The sequence below is a fragment of the Gymnogyps californianus genome, chromosome 6 (genome assembly GCF_018139145.2).
Source record: "Gymnogyps californianus isolate 813 chromosome 6, ASM1813914v2, whole genome shotgun sequence".
NCBI classification, from domain to species: domain Eukaryota; kingdom Metazoa; phylum Chordata; class Aves; order Accipitriformes; family Cathartidae; genus Gymnogyps; species Gymnogyps californianus.
Window position 1 is genome coordinate 9,296,405 of NC_059476.1, and position 22,977 is coordinate 9,319,381.

The 22,977-nt window shown below is 35.6% G+C and overlaps 1 protein-coding gene across 1 annotated transcript in view; it reads right to left on the reverse strand.

The window, feature by feature from the left end:
- The window catches only part of ATRNL1 (attractin like 1), a 550,130-nt gene that overhangs the window by 317,033 nt on the left and 210,120 nt on the right, over positions 1 to 22,977 (reverse strand). Inside the window, exon 21 of the mRNA XM_050899286.1 lies at positions 17,761 to 17,813. Coding sequence (XP_050755243.1) covers positions 17,761 to 17,813 — 53 coding nt within the window. The remainder of the gene's footprint in view (positions 1 to 17,760; positions 17,814 to 22,977) is intronic.

The window sequence follows — 22,977 nt, forward strand, 5'->3', positions numbered from 1 at the left end:
GGCATGTTTGCTGGTATTAAAAATCACTGAACGAAGTAGAAAAAGAACGTTGAGAGATAAGACCACAATACCATCCTGACATCATCAACGGTCAAATGTAACAAGGACTTACGGTTATTGAGTCTTTTCACATCTCTATTTTGATTTTTTCAAAACCCTTGACTGCTTTCACAGTGAAAAGGAGTCATTAAAATCAATTCAAAATGTCAGTAATGAGCGCATGTGAGAACACAACAATAATTAGGCGAAGAAAGCCATTTAATTAAATGAGGAAAATAAATTTCAAAGCAATCGTTTAATCCTAGTATTGCTGTTAATTTTCAAGAAACTGTTCTCTTTCTTTAATGAAGGCCCATGACTTTCAATATGGTTAATATGGCTGAATATGGGAGTTTTATACTCATATGCAACAAGGAACAGACGTATTCCCATACTCAAGCTTTTGTATTAAAAGAAAACTGTGTTTTCTAAAATGCCAGAATGTTCCCAAAAGAACAAAGGCCAGGCAGAAGTCTTGATTTGAAATTCTACTTCAGTATTTCTGAGTGCCACTACAACTCTCTAAGAATATATAATTACATTGGTAATTATTTTTTTTAAATATTTTTTAAAAATTGGATATGTTTAGTATAAATTAGTGATAAAGTTATATACAAAAAGGTATGTTAAAGAGGAATATTAAGACTGTAAAATGAACCACTACAATCAAGGGTGCCTGTGAATTATTTTTGGGTGAGTGCTCACTTAATGGGCAGCTATTCAACACTTTGTTCTACGTTCAGTACTCAGTGTTGGGCCCATGCCTCATTTACTACATACTACACAAACCCTTTTCTAAAGACGGAATTAATTTCTAATGTGGTTTTCTATAGTATTCACCACTATCATTTTCTAAGTTCTTCAGAAAAGTTAATTAATTTGTTACAACATTACTGTGAGATGAGCAGGCATTATTAGCCCCATTTTATAAGACAGGAAATGAAACAAAGAGACCAAGGACAAAACCATCCATTAATCATGAGTAGCCAATCTGAAATACCTAGCGTTTGACTTTTCATAGTATTTTGAATTATACAACACTACATACGATCATTCTTATTTTGCAGTTCCTTCCATCATTCATTGCAATTCTTTCCACTTTTACAACAAAACAGGAAAGGAGCATACATTCATCTTTCCATTACAGGGTCACTGATTCATCCCCCACAAACAAATTCATTCCATGCATTGTAGAGGGAAAGTTCCCTGGGAAATAGTATGTAGCCATGTTATTAAAAATTGTACAATCATGCCCTAATAAAAAAGCAAATCAGAAACAACTGTGCCAGCAACCTTAATTCTGCCACTTTCCTGGCACCCACTGCCTAAATAGCATATTTCAATAATGGGGTTTTATTAGGAAATTTCAAGAATCAGGCTGGAGTAAATTCTAGAGAACCACTTTACTTTTGAGCTGGCTTCTCCCTTTCCCCAAATCTTTCCAGCAGAGCATCCCAGTTCACTACATCTCTCAACAGAGAGGGAAGAATGAACCTGAGTTCCCAGAAAAGGAGCAAGAACACACAGAAGTGGACACATTCATGGGTTTTCTAACTTTGGCCACCGGCCATTCTCCCATGGCTCCTGTCACATAATTTCTTAATACACATTTCTAAAACTGAATAACATGGCAAAAGATTTTCATACATATACAGAATTTCTGAGAAATATGTCTAGCATTTTGGCTCTGAAAGTTAAATTTTATCAAAAGTTCTAAGCCAAAAGTATTGCAATGTATGTCAGACAGCCATACGAACAGAGCATGCAACCAGACCCACTCACAACATAGTCTCATTCCCAACTACAACCTAATTTTCACATTTCATAAGTGTTAGGTGAGGATCACATGATCTTTACCCAATCAATGACTAAAGTGGTTTTTTCACTTTTTTTTCCTAATAACTAATAATAATAATTAAATTATGCTGAAAACTAGGGTAATGGACATCAAAAGATGTCAGCATGTGCTTACTCAAAGGGAATACTTATGGCCAACTTGGAATGATGACGGATGGATGGATAATCACTAAATCTGAAGAAAAAGATGGCACACTATTAAGAGTACTAGCCATAAACCAGAAAATTAAAATGTTTACTAGCAAAGGATGGGTAACAAAAAGATGAAAAGCTTCTTCATTCACAGAACAAATGGCTGGCCTTATGTACAACCATGTACGTATTAATAAAAACTTTTAAGACTACAGTTAAGAAATTATATTTCAACCATTCATTTCCACCAGTAACATTATTTCAATATCTTCATTACACTAAAAGGCAAACAGTTATGTGCCTGAGTTGGTACATCTTCATCATAGTTCTGTATTACCGAACTACAATAACTAATTTTGTGAATAGAAACCTCATAAAATAGTGCTGTTCTATTTTTACTTCTCAAAACCACTTTTAAAGTTACAGTAGAAACCTCCCTCATGATTGCAACATCAGACCCATCACAGTCAGTCTTCCCACATTTTTCTATTCAGGGAACTCTCTATTCATGCTGATTCTAAAATTCATACTCTCACCTCTTCATTGCACAGGCAGTTTGTCTCTCTCCTGCTCTTTCTAGCGATTGTTCTCTAATTCCAGTAAGAGTTTGTTGAGAACAGTCCTATTCATGCTCCTCTCTATCAGCAAAAATGTTGCTTTTGAAACCAAGTTACATTATCAAATGCTATAAATCATATTCATTTGTGACCAAAATAAATTCTGCCTGTATTACATCAAAGTTAGGGGGTTACCACCAGATCTATTTTCAGTCAGGATGATTATTTTGAACTTTCAGAGCAGCTGCCTGATTCATTCCTCTGTCGTCTGTATCTAACAGTCATCCACTGCCTCATTTTCATTGTTATATTGAAATATGTTGGTGTCCAATATTACTTGTCCATTGTGACAAAACAAAAAGTCATTTACTGTGAAGTCTTTACTACCAACTAGCAAAACTTGCATTTTTGCTAAATGTAATGAGAGCGGAATGAGCCTCAAAATACTCCAGCACCTACTATTTATATGCCTCTTTTTCCATGTAAAGAAAAAGCATGTGAGAATGAGTTTCACAGAAGTTCAAAGTTTTTAGAAAACATTCAGCAATAACAATTCATTGTTTCTTTTACTGTACATTAAAAAAATGTATTAGGCTAAAAAGCCCACGAAAAGACATAGGGATTAGTGTTATAATCAGCAAATTGGGTAACTAAATTTTATTTTAAACAGAAATCTTTTATCTTATGAAATTTTCAGCTGCTATTTGGAAAGGTCTAATAAGTTGTCAATTTTCATCCTAAGGGAGGGCCAGACACAGAAAAATCTGACCCGTGTTAAAATTTTATTCAGCTAAATGTTACTAATAGTCTAGGCTTACTCTATATTGACTAAAACTTTCTGAAGATGACTGATGTCTTTCTAAGAGAGATATGCACAGAGGTTGAATGAGTAACCCTTGATTCTATTGACTATAGAAAGATCTAGAAGGTTAATTAAGGCTGGAGGCATAAGTTTTAAAAAGCTAGTTAGGTGAGATGCATCTCACCGTAACCGTCATAGAAGTAAATATGTAGGCATGTCAATGTTATGGTAAGCAAGGAAAGACTTGTTGCTGAGATCTAAAAACTGAGGAACATACATTAATTACCTGGATTCTTTTAAGCATAGAGTCTGAAGATGATCCTAAAGTTTTTCAATCATGGACTACAGTCAGATCTCTTTTTTTTCATAGATATTTCACCAAACTCCTAACTGAAAACACTGCAACAACTGCTGGGGTTTCTGTGAACAGCTGCAGACTCTTTTCAAGTTCTGCCCAGGATCATGGTCTATAAACAGAGTTTGGAAACCAATGAACTAGAAAATTATGAACAAAATATTAGCAAAAGAAGCAACAACAAAGAAAAGTGAGTGCATCAATTGGCTGTTATTTAAACATCAATTTTAGAAAAAAGGTCTAGATGTCCCCGATGATGGAGCATTTCAAAGCTCATGGCACAGGCATTATGATTAGTCAAAAATACAAGTGTTACTACTTGATAGTAAGGACTGCTCAGGAAATGAACTTTTGTACTGTCACAATGGAAAGTCTTTGTAATATCTTAGCTCTTGGAATATTCTTGAAGTGTTAGAAAAGTGGGAGAAAAGTACAAGCAAAACCAAGAAAAAAATCTCATTAAAATATTATAGTAGAAATTCACATTTATCTCTCCATGAAATTTTCTTCATAATGATCTAGATGCATCACCAGCTTTACAACACTCATATTAATATTACAACTCTAACATGCAACATCATTTTGCAATATACTAGCATCAGTACTCACTAACGTGATTCCAATTTTTTTCTTTAGTTATATAGTCTATACACACTGAAGACATCTCTGATCTGCTTGTTCTAACAACTGAAATGGCACATCTAAGAAACAACAACATCAAATTACTGTTTGAGTTCATGTGTTATTGCCAAAGGGGGATGTTTCTTGTCATATAGTTAATGAAAGCAGTCAAATTTTAATGTTATTTTAAATCTTGCTCTTATAATGTTTAGTTTATTGCATAACCCCTACAAATAAGGTACCTTGTTTCCTTTTACAAATAAAGAAATTGATTTTTATTTCTAAAATGGATCAAGGCCCATCATATGGACATGGCAAAAGTATAAATACTATTTTTAAAATTGTTTATGCTTTTATACATGTATATCCTCAAGTTTTCACATAAATTCAGAAGTTATTCACACAGTGACTTCTATGTGGATTATTAGCAGAGTTTTTATCCTGGTTCTCAAATAATTCAACACAGATCTCAGCAATTAAAGAAGCAACCTTTGGTTAATTAGGCCTTACAAGGAGACAGAACATGCACTTCGTAAATTGGCTATAAATATACACAGATAAGTAGGTGCTCCTGTAATATCTCAACATTTTCAAAATTCTCTTCCTTCCTTTTTCTCATTATTTAGTTGAACTTTGCTTAAGAAACCTTAAATCTACAGTCCAAATGTCAGAACTTACCCCATGTTGCTTGACTCCACGCGATTTGTACAAAATACACAATGTAAATTGAAGTTGAGATGTTTCAACTTTGCTGATATTCTTTGCTGTTTCTCAAACAATTTTAACATGTTAGTTCTGAGAACTAAAATCTCTTATAGCATATAAATCCAGAACACTTTCAGCAAAATGGCACTTCATACTGGACAGAAATGATGCATGTCGTATATCTCACTGTGCAGTCTCCTCTATTTTAAAGTCATGAATTGCAACAGGTACTTGTATTGTAAAAAATATAACATGCTAAATCACCATACTTGCACAATGGACAGTAGAAACGCTTTTGCATTACAACTTTGAAAAGAAGATGTAATACAAGCACCTTTTCATTTAAAAGACCATCAGGTATATTTAAAGCGAAATCTGTTGATTTAAATAATATCATTCTCACTGCTTTTTGCTCATGCTAAGAATTGAGTGACAATTCAGCAAAAAACATTGATGGAATATTAAAATTCTAAACATTCACAAATAAGACTACATATCTGTAGTATTGCCTAATCCAGCCTACACAGTCTTTAAAACAGATAGGAGGAAATACCTCAACCCTTAGTATAAAGTACAGAGTGACAAACTTGAGAAAAAATAAACCCAGATTCTTTTCTCCCCTTCCTACAAATTTAGCTTATAGGGCTGGCAGTTAAGCACATAAAATAATAAACTGTTTGGTTAAACTAAGCAAATGGAAATAACAGAGGAAGGAAAAATGGAGCCCAAAAGGCTGTTTTTCTCAACCCCAACGCAGTCACCCACTCTTCAGAGGAGATTTATTCTTTGTCTGAGAGAGGGAATGTTGGCCACCGCGGCAGGGCTCACTGACTCCTTTCTGAAAGTGACTTGGAAAACTCAATTTCCACCTCAAACAGCTGCCAGACATTAAAAGAAATATTCTATTTTCCTAGCACTGTTTTTTCTATAAACCAGGAACTAGCTACAGCTGTGCTTTCATTAATTCATGACTTTTTTGGCCATGGAAAGAAAGTACTGCTAACTGAAATGCACAAACAGAATAAACCTCTTCCTCTTTTATTGGGTTTTTTTTCAGATGATTAGCTTAATATAGAACAATTGATAGATACCATTATTTTTTGATAGATATCAGGCACAAACTTTTTGACACAGCTTTTCTAGGAACTGAATTATCATGTAAAAAGGAATAGCAAACTGTAGCGAATACTGACAGTCTGTTTGTTCTTTGTATTTGAAAAACACCAATTATTCATATCATCTATACCTGACCTTCATAGACCGTATATTGTGGTAGGCAATCCTTGCCAACGAACATGAAGTGACGTATTTGCATGATGTAGTTGTACATTGTCTTCCCTAGATTAATTTCATTTTTCTCTTTCCGCCATTTAGTCTACTGTTCATTCTAGTAATGACCTCTCTTCATCTTCTTTTTCATTAGCCATTCCTAGTGCCATGAAAGGCTCTAACACTTTAAAATCTGTCTAGCCACATTTTCACGAACCCATACAGAAGTGGTACCTATCTCTAGTCAACAAGAGTAGAATTGTTTCTCATTTCATTGACGAGAAAAATGTGAGATTTTCGCCCTTTTAAGATTTTTCTCCCCACATTTTGCATAGCTTGTCATTTTTCTAAAATTATTCTGATGGTCGTGGCATTTCCTTAAGGGGGTAACACAATAAAGCATATTTATTTACCCATAACATAAAAAGACAAATCAAATACTTATATATTACTTCTCTACCAGTGTATCTTCATACCCCTTGACAGATACATTTTTCAACTTTGCTACGGTATCTGTTTTGCTAATGTATACTGCTGCTTTTTGACCTCACACAGTTTGCTCTTCCATTTCATGTCAGCATTACCCTTTATACCAAGTGACTAGCAAATTACACTTTGGTGTCAATGGCTTATATTTCTGAAACATATTTTAAAACAATATTCACAATTCAAGCTAAGAAAAAGTGACAATAAATTAATATTAAGGACTCATAGGCTACTTCATGCTGAAATTGAGATGAGTTAGCCAGTCAGAAAGTTGAACTTGACAATGTCCACATTTAACCTAATATAAGATTTCTTAAAGTTTATAGAATCCAAGGTTTTGTCATCATCTTGAGATAGAAATGACCCTCAATTTATTTAAATGATCCTACAAAGCCCCTCACTCAAATACTCTGCAGGGGTTTCACAACACTAATTCTAAAGCTGAAAATATTACTGACTGGTCTCTCTACTTTTACAAATATGTGTGCTAAGATTAGGTGGTTCAGGACCCAAGACACCTGAATAGTGTACCTTACAATAACTAGACAGTTGCATTAGGTGTTCAGCCTGTAATAATGGAAGAGGCTAAACTATCCTCAAGTGCTTCATATTTGCCAGTGGACAAAAGTATCCCAGCTGACATGGAATAATATGCTAGTTTGTCCAAGAACTCCCAGTCAAAGGAACGAACACAAATTCACCCACAAACCATAAGCCATCTACTTTTGAAGCTGGGGGGGTTCCTATTTCAATTGGTTCAAGATTTCACTACAGATCTTTCCTTGAAGTCCCACTGATCAAGAATTCTCTCTTTTCCCTGGGAAGTCAGCACGGGAAGCAATGCAACTGTAAAACCACCACAAAGGTTTTCCCTTCACTGTCAGAAGGCGAAGTAAAGGGACACTGATGGATCCTTTCCTATTCCGTCTGCTTCTTACAACTCCAGTCTTGGGGAGCTCTAAGGCTTCCCACGTGTCTGAGGAGTGACAGCTCCTGTCTTTGTGGACATGTTAGGGAAAAAAACACATACACAGCATATTGCGTATACAGCACAAGGATTCAAAAAGTATTCATCCCTATGAACCCCAGCTCAATATAAGGACAAAATAAAATATTGTATATATGTAGATACTTCCATTGGTTTCCTTCTCATTTAAAAAACTGCTTCACACATGGGCTAGAGTCTCCTATCAAGCAAAGTATTTCTTCTGAATGAGTTCTCCAAGCCACCGAGCCTCTCTCACTCTTGCCTCATCAAGTTTTTCAAAATTTATAGTTCTATAAATAATCATAATTTATACTGTTTTAAATTTTATACTAATAGGTATTTTACTGTAATACTACATATTATGTTTGCAATATAAATAATAACATAAAAAATAATTATGGGACCTGTGGAACAGTCTATCAGGTGATGAAGGCCTCTAATTCAGACTTTTATTTGCATACATTATAATGTACGTTTATCTATTATTTTCTTCTCCTTAGCAGTTAGTAAGGTAGTTTGTCCAGGGTAGTGGCCATCTTCTTTTGACTTAGGGTAGTATATCTAAATGAACAGTCACTAAAATGACTTTGTCTACTTTGGCAAAAGTTATTAAATAGTATCTGTAAGGGATGCCAGTCAGTAAATTCACTGATACATCAGTGAAAGCTATCAGAGAAAGAAAATAATCCTCATTTCAAAGATAAAGTGTCAGTTTTTTAAACAAAGAAAATCCCCAATATTTAAAAAAAAAAAAAAGTAAATACATACATAGAAAGATTCTCCAATTCACAGTAAAGTCTCAAAATGATTGGCAGCAAAACTGTTTCTTTAGCCTGCCCAAAAAAGCTGCAACTCAACCTAGCATTTGGCAAATGAGTATGCAGAGCCTGGGGTGAGATCACAATACTTTATTAGGAGCTTCAGATTCTTGGTGTGGTTATTGTTTTAATTCTCTGGAAGGTGACAGTTGGTTTGTGTGGTTATTTTAGCTCAGGGCAAAGACTCCATTTGTCTGTTGCTCTTTATATGTTCTGAGTCGGTACGTTTGTTGAGGCTAATCTTTTCTCAAACTGTCCTAGAATTGTCTGATTTAAACTATAATCTGTTCCACTAGACTCTTTAAACACTAAGAAGATTTCTTTTTAAATAGAATTTATTTGTATAAGCCCATATATTCAAAAGACAATGTGAGTCATTATTGTTACTGTATTTATAAATAATAAAAATTGTTTCAGTCTGTATCAAAGTCAATCAGTGTTAGATATAATTGGTGGAACTCATTATTTTAAGTCAAGCATGACAGTTTTACAATTACAATATGTATTTAGTTTAAATTAATGCTGTCCCAAAAGGAAACATGAATTCTACAAATCAGTAGCGAAGCATCTAACTGCTGGTATACATCTCACAACTGAACTAAAACAAACACCTTTTCAATAGCTAAAATTTATTGTGTATGCCCTTAAAGTTTCAACATAATTTTTAAATATCTGGAAAATCTCTGCTAACAGTTTTATTAAAAGTGCTACTTGCTATTTATCTTCTAAAATACTCTCCTTGGAATGTTCTTGAGTTTAATTTTTCTCCAAGTATAGCAAGTCTGCCACCTAGTGCTTTATGGCTACCTCTAGTACACATTTTATTTGATAATTATTTTTTGATATTTCTTTTAATAAAAGATGTCATGCTCTAAGTCCCTGAATGCATATACATACATGTTTGCCTACACACACTCAGAGTGCTTAAAAATCACACTGTACCTTCTCACTGACAGGTTGCATTACATGTTTCAACAACTATTAGACCATATTTGCATTTCCTGACTAGCATGCAACCATCGTTTAACTGTGCTCTTCTGCTGAAAATCTCACAGTGATTGTAAAAGGAAAAAACTGTAATTTATTTTATGAAAAACAAAAGAAAAAAATAAGATATCATGTCAGTATAGTATGAGAAATATTAGGGAAGCCAATGTCTTTGGCCCAGTGCAGCTCTACACACAGTCTCTTATTTGGTGAGGAGTGCCATCAGAGTGTGGTACCCCCAGCACTGAAGACAGGCACACCTTCGAATGGGCTCTGAGCTGAATGCTGCTGAGATTACCTGCTTGGGATCCAGGGGCAAGAACTCTTCAGTAGTGGCACCCTACATGGAAGACAAAAGCTGGGGGATGATGAGGAAAAGGAAGCATAAACAGCTTCCATTCACAAAGAAAATTTCCAAGCAGCAGGGCTGGAGCAGCCCAAGAAGTGATTTATGGTAGATCCCAGTGTGCTCATCCACTCTTCTGTGGAGGAGATGACCCAGGTTTCTGCCGCTTCATTTTGCCAGATTATTGCAAGGCAGCTAGACAACAAGAGAAAATCTGGCATAGTATTTAGGGAGATTTCTTTTAACAGTTTTAATTCCCCTTTTTATGAAATTATAACATTTGTAAGATAATAACTGTTACTGATAATTGGCTTATATCAGAACTTTGACTATGAATAAACCCAGGAAACAAACAAACAAAAAAAAAACCAAAAAAAGATATGTTCAAATAATAAGGAAACACCAGGTGGGATGAACTATCAGACCACGTTAATAGGTCAGATTAAGCCTAAACTGTATTTTGACAACATAAATAAGGATGTATTATCTGACCCTTTTGCTCTGAGACAGTATTGAGCCGATGTTTCTAAAAACTCATTAGAAGTACTGTGTTGTCATAAATTATCTACTTTTAATAATCTGTCCTCTATCAAAGCAACTTTTTAGTTACTACTATTGCAAACAAAAAAAAGTCAGAAAGGAAAAATATAAAGTAACACCTCTAAAGGAGTAACACGGCCTTTAGTCCAAAGTCCAGATATCAAAAAGTAATTAAGACTTTTCTTAATTATTATCAAGTGAGATGAATTTTAAATAAATGGGATATAAGAAACGAGTGTTTGTTTTTGTTTCAGGCACCACATACATTGCATAACAATATAATATAAAAGTTTGAAATTAAAATAAAAATTTACTATAAGAACTGGTAAGGACCATAGGTAAGGACTAGCACTTTCCTTTACTTCGCCCTTTTTGAAGTCCTGGTGTGTCAGCAGTAATGGGGCTAACGCAGCTCCAGGACTAGACTAGAATGCTTACAAGGTTCTACAGCCAGAAGCAAAATTTCATTCTTCCTCCCTAGGTCCCCGCACAGATACCAGATATTATCTTGAGAGTTTCCACTGAATGTACATTTCATGCTTCCTCACCAATTTTGGACATGAAAGTATCATTCTTCATCTTCATGAGCTGCTGACATACTGAGAGAATTGCTTATTGCTATCCTTTCTGTATGTGTACCAAGGAAACAAGCAATAGTGTTATGATCTATAATGATTTTATGGCTCAGAGTTTAGAATGGCATGGTAAAGCCATAAACCAATTATTCAGGTCACTCCCCAAAAAGTTGTTGCAAAAATTTTTAGTAGCTCACATATGATCATATATTTTTCCTGCGGTGTACTTTAAGTAGAAAAAAAACAGCTGATAAAATTTATCCAATGACAATTTAAAAAAAATCTATGAATATTATTTTCCTTCTAGTCATTATGTCGGGATTTTTTTAGTGATAAACATCTGAGAACTAGGCAATGTTTTCTCTGGCTTTCCATTTCCTCCCTCCATGTCCATGAGGTTGACTAGAAAAGCTCAGTGATGCCAGTGCTCTGTAGTACAGCTGATCCTTAAGGCTTCTGCAGATGGGCCTACCATCTTCCTTTTTTGCATGCTTTATCCCAGAAGATCATTTGAAATAGTGGCTGATGAGTCACTGTGTGAAGCCATCACCAAATGACATTTCATAAAACATTGCAGTGGGAGAAAGATTAGAAAGAGCTGTGGAAGGAAACACAATGAACCTAGGAAAACAGTTAAAATTTGTACATTCTTTCAGCCTCTTTTATGTATAGGTATTTGTGCCTCCTCTTTTTAAAGGCTGTAAATCCAACAAATATCTCCATCAGAGGCATATATTCTTGTGAAGATGCGGAATAAATGATCAATAAATAGGTTTTAACTCTACAAAAAGCTATGAAACATTCAGCCCCTCCCTGTTTTAATTCTCTTCGTAAACGACCCATCCCTCCTGACGTCTATTCATTCCTGGACTCTCTAATCCTTCTCAAAGGTCATGTTCTAATCTCTAAAAGTGGGCCTGCTCTGCAGCACAGTAAACTCTATAGTGTTACCCTGGATATATGAAGCACTTCTGAATGCAAAAGGCAAGCTTCCCCTGATTTTTCTTTGAGTTCACCGATAGTCACGGACCCACAGAACTGTCTGTCCAGCCCAAAGATAAGCACCAGATTAATCAAAATTGTTAATTTATTGCAATTTTATTGTGTTGTGACTACATTCTTGCTGTGCACTGCTGAGAAAATCTTCTTGAATGCCTGAAAGTTTCATACTCTAAAGTGTGCTGCCCTGTAACCCACTACTGCTGCCTTTTTAAAAAGAGCAACCAATCTGCAGAACCAAATGGAGAAGCTACTTGTTCCCTCCCTTCATTGTTGATGGTAGTACCCAGAAATAATAAAAAATGCTTCTCAACATTTTTTTAAAGGGTAAAAGGGAATAAGAAACTAAGGTAGGTAAATCCATGTGCATTTTTTCAACTACATTTTCTTAGCTGGCTGCTAGATTGGTCTTAGCTAGGAATTTTCTCAGTGGAATAGGCAACTCTCGAGTGCTCAACTCATCTGGAAATTCTAACAACTATGCAGGCAAACAATATGATTTACACTCACAGTACTGATTTTTTGTAAGCTTTTATGCTTCTGCACGTAGTATTATTAAAATCTATTAGTTGTACTTCTTGTTTGAAATATAGCATTGGAATCGTGACACTCAAAGTAATGTACATAAAACAGACATTTCGGAAAGTTTTTGACCTTAGAAATATGGATATCTAAAAGAGGTTCATGAAGGGAAGTATCACATCCTGTCAAAACAAGTGATTGTTAGCAAACCTATAATTCACCCTCTGTGTAGTGACAAATCATGAATTGTAAATTTAAACTCTCATTTTCTCTAGAACAGTGGTTTAACTATTTCTCCATTTATGATTTAAAGCTTTGTGTCTGTATATAACCCAGGTCAAAATCACAGAAGTGGCATTTGTCCCAGTGATTCCTCCCAATCAGTCTAAAACCATCTGGTTTTGCTGCATGTTTCTTTGCACCCAGGAGCACTGATTCTGACAGCAATGTATTTCTAATGCTGACGTGCGAAGAACTAATCCAGCAATTTGGATGCATACTTTGCTATCGAGGTGTCACTGTTATACATCATGCTGGCTGAGATACCCAAGAACAATAACAACAAAAATACGAATGCATCTTGACAAAATGTTATATTTATGGTTTGTGTACATGCATAAGTCAGCCGCACAACCATCTCTGGCCTCCACTCAGAATTCATTTATATGGATTGAATCAGCTTCCGATCATTCACAGAAAGATTGGCTTCTAACAGAAAGGCCTAGGGATACAGAGCCTCCCTACCAGAAATACAGAGACACAATCCAGAAGGAGAATTGTACACAACCTACAGGAATATTTACATGGACAAACAGAACTGTGGCTTTCAAATTAATGAAGCTTTCTTTTGTATTCATATTCTTCTTTTTATTATGTATAAGAAATCTTTGGTAAGATTTCCTCTGATATTTCTAAACAATAGCACATCGAACACTTTTGGCTCAAGAAATCCTTCCTCTCACAAAGTTTCTGAGCTGCAAATTGTTGGATGTAAAGAGAGAAATATCACTGTATGTTTGTCCATTTGCTATACTCTTCCCCTGGCATTCATATTCAGCCACTACTGACAACAGGCTACTAGAATACACAGACCATCACGCAGCTGCTCATGCATTCTTATACATTCAATATTTTTCTAATTTTTGTATCTGAGGCTTGTTCTCATTCTCTTAGAGAAGTTTGTTGTCTCTGTTGTGCTTTTTCAATCATACAGTGAAGTCATGAAGAATGAAATGAAAATAATTTTAATAGAAGCAATGGGTGACGATTTTCACACAATCTGGATAATACACTATTGCATGCCATGTCTATTATGCATTTCCTACTCTACTTTTATTAAGTTTTGATAAGTTAAAGTAGAAAAACTACTCATGTCCAGTGCTGCCATGTTTTGAAATGCCATACTAGAATGAAATCTGAAACGAACTGCTCCTGTTACCTCTAGGATTCGATGGCTTTACTGCTATCTGTGTTTATCCTTTTGGCACAGGATCTGTATTTAGATAAAGTCCCTGCAATGTTTCAGCACGTTACTTCCTATATAAATCTCATTTTTTTGATCATGCTAGACCTATCTGTAATTTTCCTGTGTTTTTATTTGTGCTTAGATCACTTCTCCAATCACAAAATGATCCATGTAGAGCATTAATATTCTGCTTACTCTCCTACATGGCTCCTAAAGGAAACAAATAGGGAAGAAACTAAAACAACCTGTGCTATCCCACTGGCTGACTCTAAATAGAGTTTACTTACTATCTTAAACAGTCTATAGATGTTAATACCAGTACTGACATCAAGACAAGTCAGTTGTCCCTTCCTAGGCTTGCGGATGGCAATGACAGGCAAGAGGCAGGAGAGGACTCGGCAAGGAAAGAACTAGGTAAGCTGGGCAGAGAGCTGAAAGAGATGGAAACAGCTGAACTTTTATAGGGCAATGGGCATTCACAATATCACAAGTTGCAGAAAGTTCCTCTAAGGCAACAAGCATCCTCAATCCACATCCTGCTATTAAAGAGAAATTGAGGTCATCCAATATCATACAAAAGTTAGCCATACACTCAGGACTGAATTCTAAGGTTTGGGCTTAGAAAAGCATTCGAATTTAGGGCAGTATTTACAGAAGTGAAAAAAAAAAATAAAATTTGAACACTTAAAACTGGTCATTTTGAAGATGGCTAGACTCAAGCATGTGACTAAAAGCTTTCCTGAAGAAGATCCCAACCATACAGCAAATTACTAGTTGTATTCCTATTTTTGTACCATTCACTGATTTTGATTCTAAGTGGTAGAAACAAATGTGCCTAGAATTTTTATTTCTCATAAACTTATGCTGCTCATAAGTATATACAATTTGTTTTTCCTCAGTATTTTCCTCCCTCCTGAGCAATAACTATTCCTGTGCTGTAAAAAATAAGAATATTCTTCACTTCAAGGAGAAGTAAAGCAGCAATATAAGTGTCTAAAGAGAAAGTTTCTTACAGAGTAGTGAAATAAGCACAGAAAAATACCATCCAAATGTCTGTCTTGTACAAAAGCAAAACATTTCCTTATACAAATTATAGTCCATGGTAACGCCATATTTTAAAATACTTATATAGATAAGAAATTGGAGCATCTCTTTATGACACATATATATACTTTAATACATGATTTAGCAGATAATGGATGGTGCTGATAAGCAACTGTCATTGAAATCTTAGGTCAGTCAGTTATCCACAACTTAACAAATTATTTCCCATTATGATGCATCAGCCACTAAATGTAAGAAATACAGAATTCCATTATTTTAAATTAGTACAGGCTCCTTATTACCTCCAGATAAAATAACTCTGAAAATCCTTTATATACGATATTTTAAACAACTCAAAGTATTAAAAGAAGATTTATCATTCCAGAACAACAAGATCTTTAAAATATTTTGAAATTTGACAGAAGACAAATAATAGTAGTGAGTTAAAGATGAAAGGGTATCTTGAATATAGTACAATTTGTCTCCAACATGATTTATAGACCCAACCTGCAACATGATAGCAAAAAAATAAGGTATTTCATGGAAGTGCCCGAGGTCTATAAATCTCATTACTGTCATTTCTTTTCCATCTCTTAAATTTAATAAATGTTTATTTTTAAATGACAAAACAGATGTTGACACCCATATCCAAAATAGCCTATATAGCGCTCTTTTCAAAGTATGAACTTCTCATGTACTCATTATCTAGCTTTAAATCTACAAAATTTATAAAATTCATAGGTACAAAAATTCATTCTTCTAAATACTGAAATTTCTGTTTTGAAATAAGAAAAACTTCTTATGCAACAAATGGAATTTAATTTATTTGATCAACAGTATCTTTAGAACACAGTTTTAAGGAGTATTTACAATCTGGTTTATTTTATGTAAACTGTCAATGTCAACAGTATCTTCAAAATAAAATATTTTTAAATTATCTTCCAGTTTAAAGTATTATATTCGAACTTAACTTGTCTGTGAGAAAAAAAAAAAAACAACCCACACCAGATTTCTTTAATACCTGGCAAAAAGAATAAATGTTTTAGGCCTAGGGATATGTCAGCATCTGTAATACAGTATGTGTCTATTTTGTTCTGTAAAACATACCTTGCAGATGCAAACCATTTAAGGTAGAGAAGAAACATTAGTAAAGAAAAGAAACACTCGTTTATTAGGGAAATGATGCCTTAAAGAGATTCTAAAGCAAAGCTTTTGCCTATATTCTAAAATGAAATGCTAAAAAACAAGGCCAAAGATCAGAATGGATGCTACAAATATATTCAAAGATATGTCTTTATATAAATTTAAGTTTGAGGTAGGGATGATGTTAGGAAACAATAGACAAATGGATCCAATTGTCTGACATTGAGCAGGTATGTGCAAAAGTCACAAAAGGTAAAACAGTGTTCTCCAACATCCCATACGTGTTTATGATGATTAAAATTACTATTTAACATTGATATTGGCATAGCAAAATTGGCACAGCTCACTAAGGGATTTCTGCACATGGGTAATAAGCATTCTCATCCCTTCAGGTCTTTCACTATGACTATCAGAAATGGAATGTTTTAAAGTAAATTTGCCAGAGGCACCTTTTCTACAACAATAAGACCATGGAGACAACACACCGTACCATTTCATGATACTCTGGAGAGCAGCTGTGTATCGTGTCCCTGGGAGGCAGACAGCCTAAACCATTCAGAATGTGCCCAGGAAATACTGCTGTTTAGCCTATTTGCATCTCCCCACCACAAATTCTGTCTTTTAAACAATGACACAATTATTTATTCCTTTCATTCACATATGTTGAGATACAGAGAATAACCCAATGGTTTGGTCAGTCCCTCTAACCTAGGTGTAAGGAATCAACTTTTAGTGGACTTTAATTTGCATTCCTGTGGACAAAGTAACAGAGAAGCCCAGTGGGGCATTTTATTTTTCAGTCAAAATATCAACATGCCCAACTTCAGAAAATCTTAAGAAAAATACATTGTTTTTCTGAGGTGTCCTGGTTTCGGCTGGGATAGAGTTAATTTTCTTCCTAGTAGCTGGTACAGTGCTGTGTTTTGGATTTAGTGTGAGAATACTGTTGATAACACGCTGATGTTTTAGTTGTTGCTAAGTAGCACTTATCCTAAGTTAAGGATTTTTCAGTTTCCCATGCTCTGCCAGTGAGGAGGTGCACAAGAAGCTGGGAGGGAGCACAGCCGGGGCAGCTAGCCAAAGGGGTATTCCATACCATAGAATGTCATGCCCAGTATATAAACTGGGGGGAGTTGGCCAAGAGGGGCAGATCGCTGCTGGGGCATCGGTCAGTGGGTGGTGAGCAATTGCATTGTGCATCACCTGTCTTTTCTCAGGTTTTATATCTCTTTTTCTTTGTTATGTTCCTTTTCATTACTATTATTATTATATTTTTATTATTATTAGTTAGTATTATATTTTATTTTACTTTAGTTATTAAACTGTTCTTATCTCAACCCACAAGTTTTACTTTTTTTCCTGATTCTCCTCCCCATCCCACTGGGAGGGGGGAGCGGCTGCGCGGTGCTTAGTTGCTGGCTGGGGTTAAACCATAACACGAGGAAATGAAATTATCACATAATATGTAAACAGCATTTAAGTACTGAACATTAAAAATATAAGTACTCACAGTAGCATGTTCCCCTAAGCGGATTTCCAAGATACCTATTTTCAGAGTCACAGCTGCAAGGGGAAAAAAAGACAAAACCAAACATTCCCATTAAACACAGCATAGTTTTAATAAAAATGCAGCTAGAATATTTATCCCAAATAGCATGAGTTTCATTACTAGTAGCACAAATACATGAAAATAAAAAGTACTTGATATAGTTCTTAATTAGGGTGTGCTACTTTCCAGAGGCACCTCTCTCTCCTTATAAAAGAAACCCAGAGTGACTAGGCTCTTGAATAAGGCACTTCAGTCATGTGCTTAAAGTCAGTGCCTATTGTAGGACTTACCGCAGGCGGTATGTCTCCACTAATGAACAAAAGAAAGTCAGGCAGGGAGGCCAAGCACTGGACCTCTAATTATCTATGCCATCTCAGTGATAGCTTGCTCCCTCAGCTGGTTTTGATCTGGCCCTCTCCAAGACAACAGCTGAGCATCCATCAAGGGGGATCATTGACTGCAGAAAGTGTTCCCAAATATGTCTCCCTCTAACATACACAGTCCTGAAACACTACGAGACCCGGCTTTGCACCCTCAGACACCTTCTGCACCTCTTCATGCCATCCCTTCAGCAATGGAACATACGCTTTCCATTTCCAGCCACACAAACACCACTCTGGTAGGCTGCAATACATCCTTCGTATTATTACCAACTCTTTAAATAAAAAAAAAAAAAAACAGTAACAACAAAAAAACCAAAACCCCAAAAGATCCCTAAGCAGAAAATAATGATTACATTTTCATATCACCACAGAGGACCTAGAGGTGATCCAAAGCTATGCTGTCTGCTCTAGAGAGGCTAGTCCTAAGCTATGTAGCTGCAACTAGACCATGGCAACTGGCTCTGGGGCCAGAAATGGTCGCCATACATGTAGCACTATAAGCACAGCAGTCTCTCAGCTACTTAGCTTCTCTGAGCTTCAGACGCAATTGCTTCTCTTCATTGACCACCTAGGGCACTAGGTGAAATTTAGACTGAATACAGTGTACTGATGCTGCTGACAAGACATGTACATGATAAGAGCTGGAGAAATATCTTTCTTATTCATAAGATATATAGTTATTTTCAGAGACGTGAAATATCCTACAGAATTTCACAGTGATCAAATTGAGTTATGTAACGTTTCTCTAAAAATACCAAGTAGATGCATAGATGGCATAGTAAATGCCAATAGAAAATTATTATCCTGCTTTTGGTTTTCTTGGTTATGCCACAGAAGTCTCCAGCATGATTATAATTTTCTATTAAATACACAGAATGATTCATAAAACAAAGAGAAAGCTTATCGCTGCCTATTAAATTCCATATAAATATTTTCCCAGAGGAAATCTGGATCATTTAATAGCTTGGACTACCTTTTCATTACTTTGTTCTAAGAAACTTAAATTGCAAGGAGATTTTTTTGTGTTATTTTATTTGTGAGTAATATTAAAAAACTTTCTAACTTAGATGTCATATCATTTAACAAGTTGCAGACTGTAGAATAGTGTTTGTATTTCTGTTGGTCTCTTCAATAGTTTCCAACTGGCGATTCTTAACATGCTCATTTTTATTAAAAAATAGGCAAGGAATCTCATTGACCCTTTCTTACAATGTCATAAAGAAAATAATCAACGGTAGCACTAAAATGGAAAAGTGGAAAAAAAGATGTTCTGGACTCTGCCCTTGCCCACTCCTAGTCTCATGTCAGTGTGAGAACTCTTTGCAGGGTCAACTATACAGAAATTCAACATTTTTTAAATATAGAAAAACTTTTGCTTAAACTCCAAGAAACCAAAAAACCATATGCTTCAACTCTAACTGCAGCACACAATTTGTGGTCTTGTCCACACACACACTCTGGCCCTGCAGTCCTTTCCACAGAATTTAGACAAGGGATTGATGCTGAAGTATCTTTCTTGCAAGTACTTACAAAGGAAAGGAGAAAACCTCAACTAATAATATTGGTCTGCCTGACACGCTTTTTTCTAAACATCACAAAACACTAACTAAATTCTTCAAAGAACAGCTCACTACTTAAACAGATTAGGCTTGTAAAAATAGACTCATGTCTGAAAGTGTCTTTAGGTTGGCAGTTTTGAAAGAAAGACCTAAGGGAAAAGGATCCTTTCTGAATGAAGAGTTTAAAAGAATTTCCTTTTCTTATAAGTAAGATTGTCACATAAACGAGACAGTATATCATGCAACAAATTATAACAACATGAGAGAGATTATTGTAAGAGGAATTTTTTTTTTTCTTCTGAATTGTTTCAAAGGCAAAGTAGAATATTAAATACAGGCAGTATTCAGAATATGCTGGGGTTTTATACTCGAACACAAAAATATATTTTATATAAATAACTGTGTATTCAGAGTCTGAGGAAGAAGGCAAGAAACTCACCCTGCTGCTCACTGATAACGCACTGGTTTATGTACGACATGGAAGAGCAATGTCCGAACACCACTAACAATAAGCTGTACAACTTTCCATCAGGAGACACTAAGCAAATTCTGCTGTGAACTCTTGCCGCCAGAGCACTCACCTGTGGTGAATTGACCCAGGGTCTAAAAGAAGCTTAGTTTGCTCCTGACACAAAACAGGACTTTTTTTTTGTTGTTTTTTTTTTTAAATCTTGAAAATCTTTATGAAAAAATAAAGCTGTTTCCATACAGCTTTCCTGCTCCATTTAGCTACCCTTCTAATCAGATGAAACCATCTCCTGTGGATCAATAATTACCAGAACCCAGGGATTTTCAGCATCACATATACCTTTCTGGTATTTATATTTCTATTTATATTACAGAAAAAACACATGAATACATAAAATAAAAATATCTATAAAATTCGTCTAATGCATTACAGGTTTCACTACTTAAAAGAACACACAAAAGAATGGTTAATACAAAAATTACTAGGTATGGAATATTTTACAATATACAAGTATTCATAAGTATTCATTCAAATCCAAATAATTACTAATTCCATGATAATTATAGAAGTGACCTTCAAAAATCTTCAAGACAAAATGGCAATGCAATTTTACAGCCAGCCGTTTCAGTTGTTTCAGCATCATGCATGATGAAATGATAAAATATGCATAATAAAAAAAGAACAGTGAATTACACCACAGCAAAGTATTTTGATATATTATCATATATATTATACTTTCTATATTGGGAGCCTCACGGAAGACATTGTACTCAAGGAGCTAATGATCTTGGGCAAGCCATGTCTGATCTACTGGTCCTTGTTTGCCAGGCTCGAGAAGCCTGTCTGTGAGCATGAGTAGCTGCTGGAAGGGAAGGTGCTGGAAGGCCCCGTGCCAGCCTGTGCTGTGCACCAGTGGGTGTTATCAAAGAGAACCTTCCAGCTTGTCAGGAGGAGACACATGGTTTTGTTTTTACACGAGATAAAAGGCACCACGGTATGGGAGGGAGAAGGCACCTCTCCACGGACAGGATCTGTGCAGCACACCGGGGGAAAATCCATGCTGGGTCCATCCAGTGCTGCATGCACACAGGGTTCCCAGCAGCTGAAGGGGCATAAGATTTACCTGCTATCTGTAGTCCTCTTTTTATTCCATCTTATTAAAACAGCTACTTTATTATGCCATTTGTTGCCAGGCCTCATTGAGATACAGAAAGAACCCTGCACTGCCTCTCTTACACTTCCTCCTCTGTCCCCCGGTGCAGAACACTTTCATAATGTATATTAGGAATAGCATGAGGTGGAGTTCTTACTAGTTAGGGAAGCCTGCTTTAATTCAAATGAAAGATGCTTTTTAAACACTTGGTTTTCAGTGGAGTGAAAAGATGCAACTAATAGGATTAGGAATACATCTAAAATTATTCACGTAAGTATGTATGCTAGGTTCTGAATAAATTTAGTTTTGTCTTTTAATCCTATCTTATTTCATTAAGCATGTGTATTGCTCTGCATTAGTCACTAATTATGGTTCCAATTACAAAATTTCCTATTCGCTGAATTATTTCCTTATGAGCTTTACTCATTGTAGTAATTTTTGTACCTTTTCCAAAAGCCAGCACATATTTGACCATAAGTGAAGCATAATCTATGCCTCGTATCTGTGAAATGGGAGCTACACTCGTTATTTTATGTGCCATAGGGCTATGATCATTTGCTTTAAGTGGTAATAATGAATGAGCAGTTCCACTCTGGCATGACTCCAAAGACACAGCTCCCATTTACAAGGACAAATGGAGGAAGGCTCCTACCAGGTTACGTATACGTACAAGTTCTGTGGTTGGTTCCAATACAAAAGTATTCAATTCATCAAGCTCACTGACCTTCTGATGGCTTGCTATTAGCAGTTATTCCCCAACCTCTCCCTCAATTATCCTTTCAAAACTGAACCATTTTCTTTCACTTTCTTTTTTTCTCCCTGGATTTCCTGGGAGTTCAAAATAAAAGTTATGGACAAATGCATTAAAAAATAACTTTTCTCATGTTTATGACCAAGTGAATGATAATTTCTGGCTTTCTCTTTAAATACCGTAAATGTCTCCAAGGGTACTCGTTCACAATAAGATTCACAGATTTGGGGTTTTTTGAATGAATGAAAGGCTTTTTTGTAAGACTGAGAATTTACAAATAACCCTCTGTTCAAGCTTAGCAATGTGTATGATCTTGTGCACTATCTCTGCATCTTCCAAACTTAAGAAAGCTAAGGAACTGGCAGTAGAGGAATATATATATATGTCTAATTTTAATGTCCTTACTGGTATCTCCCTTAAGAAAGAGTACACCTTCAAGCTTCTCGCCTAAAGAAAACTGTCAGAATATAACACCAGCCTAGATCTACAGCTTTCTAGACTAGCAATTTGATTGTGTGGAAACCTTCTTATAACAGTTCATCTGACCTTTGATCATAAAGGCAGGATTTTCTGCAGTTCTGCTGCCACCACTAATTGGTAAACCTTTCCTTTCAATTAAAAGTGAAGCAAAAAAAGAGGAACAGGGGAAGAGTAACCGAAGTACGGCTGGTCTTTCCTCTAGATGAGTTTGGTTTTAATGCCAAACTCTCAGGGAAGACAAAAATGTATGTCAGACCACTCTAAAAGACTTCTATTCTTTTTTTCTTTTATTCAGCTGATTCCCTGGTGAGGCAGTTGTATCTTGTTCTGGCCCAGGCACAGGCTTGTCAACTATACTGAGTAGATATTTATGACCTTTACCT